The sequence below is a fragment of the Ambystoma mexicanum genome, chromosome 3p, assembly GCF_040938575.1.
Source record: "Ambystoma mexicanum isolate Mex_15411 chromosome 3p, UKY_AmexF1_1, whole genome shotgun sequence".
Classification (NCBI taxonomy): domain Eukaryota; kingdom Metazoa; phylum Chordata; class Amphibia; order Caudata; family Ambystomatidae; genus Ambystoma; species Ambystoma mexicanum.
This window is the reverse complement of record NC_090925.1, coordinates 85,715,583-85,718,043: the sequence shown is the minus strand read 5'-3', so window position 1 is coordinate 85,718,043 and position 2,461 is coordinate 85,715,583. Positions and strand designations below refer to the sequence as shown.

The 2,461-nt window shown below is 40.2% G+C and overlaps 1 protein-coding gene across 1 annotated transcript; it reads left to right on the top strand.

Moving 5' to 3' along the window:
* The first annotated feature begins 1,241 nt into the window (after positions 1-1,241).
* LOC138579769 (olfactory receptor 8D1-like) lies at positions 1,242-2,180 on the top strand. The gene has a single exon (XM_069650001.1). The coding sequence runs from the start codon at positions 1,242-1,244 to the stop codon at positions 2,178-2,180; it is 939 nt and encodes a 312-aa protein (XP_069506102.1).
* Positions 2,181-2,461: the final 281 nt, after the last annotated feature.

Sequence of the window (2,461 nt, the reverse complement as noted above, 5' to 3'; positions counted from 1 at the left end):
GTTTGTTATAACCTAATGCAAATTACCTGTACCTGTAATAGTTCTCTTTACCAAATGTATTGTATGTGAAAACTGAAGGCAAATAATCTCTTGCATCTGTAATAGCGCCTTGGTGCCTCCGGACTGTTTTGTGTTTCATAAATGAAATACATAAATACATTCGATTGAACAAAATTTGGTCAGAAAAGCTTGAGGGGAATCAAGCAGAAACCATTGGGTTGAATATTCCTTATACCTTATACCACCTCGTATCAGAGAGCTTGTCTATATTGCAGATTTTTTCCCAAGAGTTTTTCTTAATGGTCACGTCAATATTAGGAGTTGTCAGAGCCATTTCAAAGGATATCTGAGTATGTCAAATAGTTGAAAGCAAACTGTTGTAATTAAAAAAATACATGTTTTTTTCCCTTCCCATTATGGGTCTTACCAATCAAGCTCTGTAACTCAATTACATTTATGGCACTTGAGACTGTCATTAGATAAAGCAAAGTGTGTTGAGATGACCATAGCGATAGTAAAGAAGTCAAGCCAATTCCAATCTAAAAGCCTCCACAGATGTGGAGGAGGGAAGGTTAATAAAGTATTGTAAAATTCTTCCCTCAATTTTATCTAGCCAAGAAACATGGGGAAGAGTTAATAGTGAGAGACTGTGAAGCGGACTGGATATGATGCTGGTATGATAGACCTCCAGCAGTGCCAAGATTTGCATGTGTTGCTTCAGAACTTGTGAGTGGATGCAGTTTGCTTTGCAAATGCACATATTCCCTATATGCATTGAAACAGAAAATGTAAATTTGCCAGATTTTCTGTGAAACTATTAATCCTCAAATGCAATCCAGAAAGCGTTTTAGAAAATCACAGGAAAATAGTAAGACCGCCTTGTTCTCCATAAGAGATGACCCACATCAAAAGTTAACGCCTACTATGGAGTCGATGATTTACCAAGTTTGGTTTTTGCAACTAGATTACATTAGCTATATACCAACCTCAATACAACTTGAGCATGATCCGGGAAAATAGATAATTCTATTTTCTGATCAATACATTTCCAATGATTACATCAGAGAGTGATCTACGTGTTAGTAGGCTTTATAGTGGTTTTATTTCAAGTGGTGTTTTCTGTTTTTTGAAATGTGTGTCATAAGAAGTCTCTGGCTGGAGTGGAAGTAATTATCGTAACATTGTTTGTTCTTTTATTTTCAGGTTATCATCAAATCCAGACTAGCTTGTATTGCTGTGGGATGGAATTAGAGAATCTGACTACATCCGACTGGTTCCTGATTGTGGGGTTTTCGGATCTTCCACAGTTGAGAATTCCACTTTTTGCTGCATTTTTAGTGATTTACCTGATGACTTTGATAGGAAATCTTCTTATCATGGTTACAATTTACACCAGCACACATCTTCACACCCCCATGTATTTCTTCCTATCAAATTTGTCTTTCATTGAGATATGTTACACATCAGTCACTTTTCCACAGATGCTGGCTCATTTCTTTCTGGAGGGTACACGCATTTCTCTCACTGAATGCATGTCACAAGTATACTTTTTCGTGCTCATGCTATCTGCAGAAGTCTTTCTTCTCACAGCTATGGCTTATGATCGATATGTGGCCATCTGCAATCCCTTACGGTACATGACTATCATGAATAAGACTATGTGCATTTCTCTAGTTGCTGGAAGCTGGATTGTTGGTTTTCTGGAACCACTACCGCACACTATACTAGTCGGAGGACTCTCCTTCTGCAAGTCGCACACAATCAACCACTTCTACTGTGATGTGACGGCCCTGATGAGAATTTCCTGTGGCAGCACTCATAGAATTGAGATTCTTAATTATATCTTGGGTTCTATAGCGACATTGATGTCATTTCTACTAATCATCATATCTTACGTCAACATTGTCTCATCCATCCTGAAAATCAAATCTACGGCAGGGAGACAGAAGGCCTTCTCCACATGTTCCTCACACCTAATTGTTGTTATCTTATTCTATGTATCCCTGTGCTCTACATACATGGCCCCGGCATCAACATATTCAATGAAAGACAATAAGATCAAGTCTTTTCTGTACACAGCTATTACCCCACTGTTAAACCCAGTTATATACAGTTTGAAAAACAAAGAGTTTAAAATTGCCTTTAGAAGACAAAGGGCCTCATTACACGGTAGGCGGTGAGCCATGGCGCTATTAGCGCCATGGCTCATGCCGGTAAAATACCGGCACCGCCTTGGCAGAAAGGGGATTTACCGCCCCATTCCAAGGTTGGAGGGGCGGTAAATCCCCCTTCCGCCATTGCCGTTTCCCATTCCCATTTCTGCCCCATAGGGCTCTATGGGAATGGGGAAGGCGCTAATTGCGGCACCGCAATTTTGCGGTGCCGTAATTAGCTCCGAGGTCCCTTAGCGGGTTGGATTTTAGCGCCTGCAAAAAGCAGGTGTTAAATCCCCCAACCCGCA

Coding starts and splice junctions, on each gene's coding strand:
- LOC138579769 (XM_069650001.1), top strand. CDS start 1,242: ATGGAATTAGAGAATCTGACTACATCCGACTGGTTCCTGATTGTGGGG.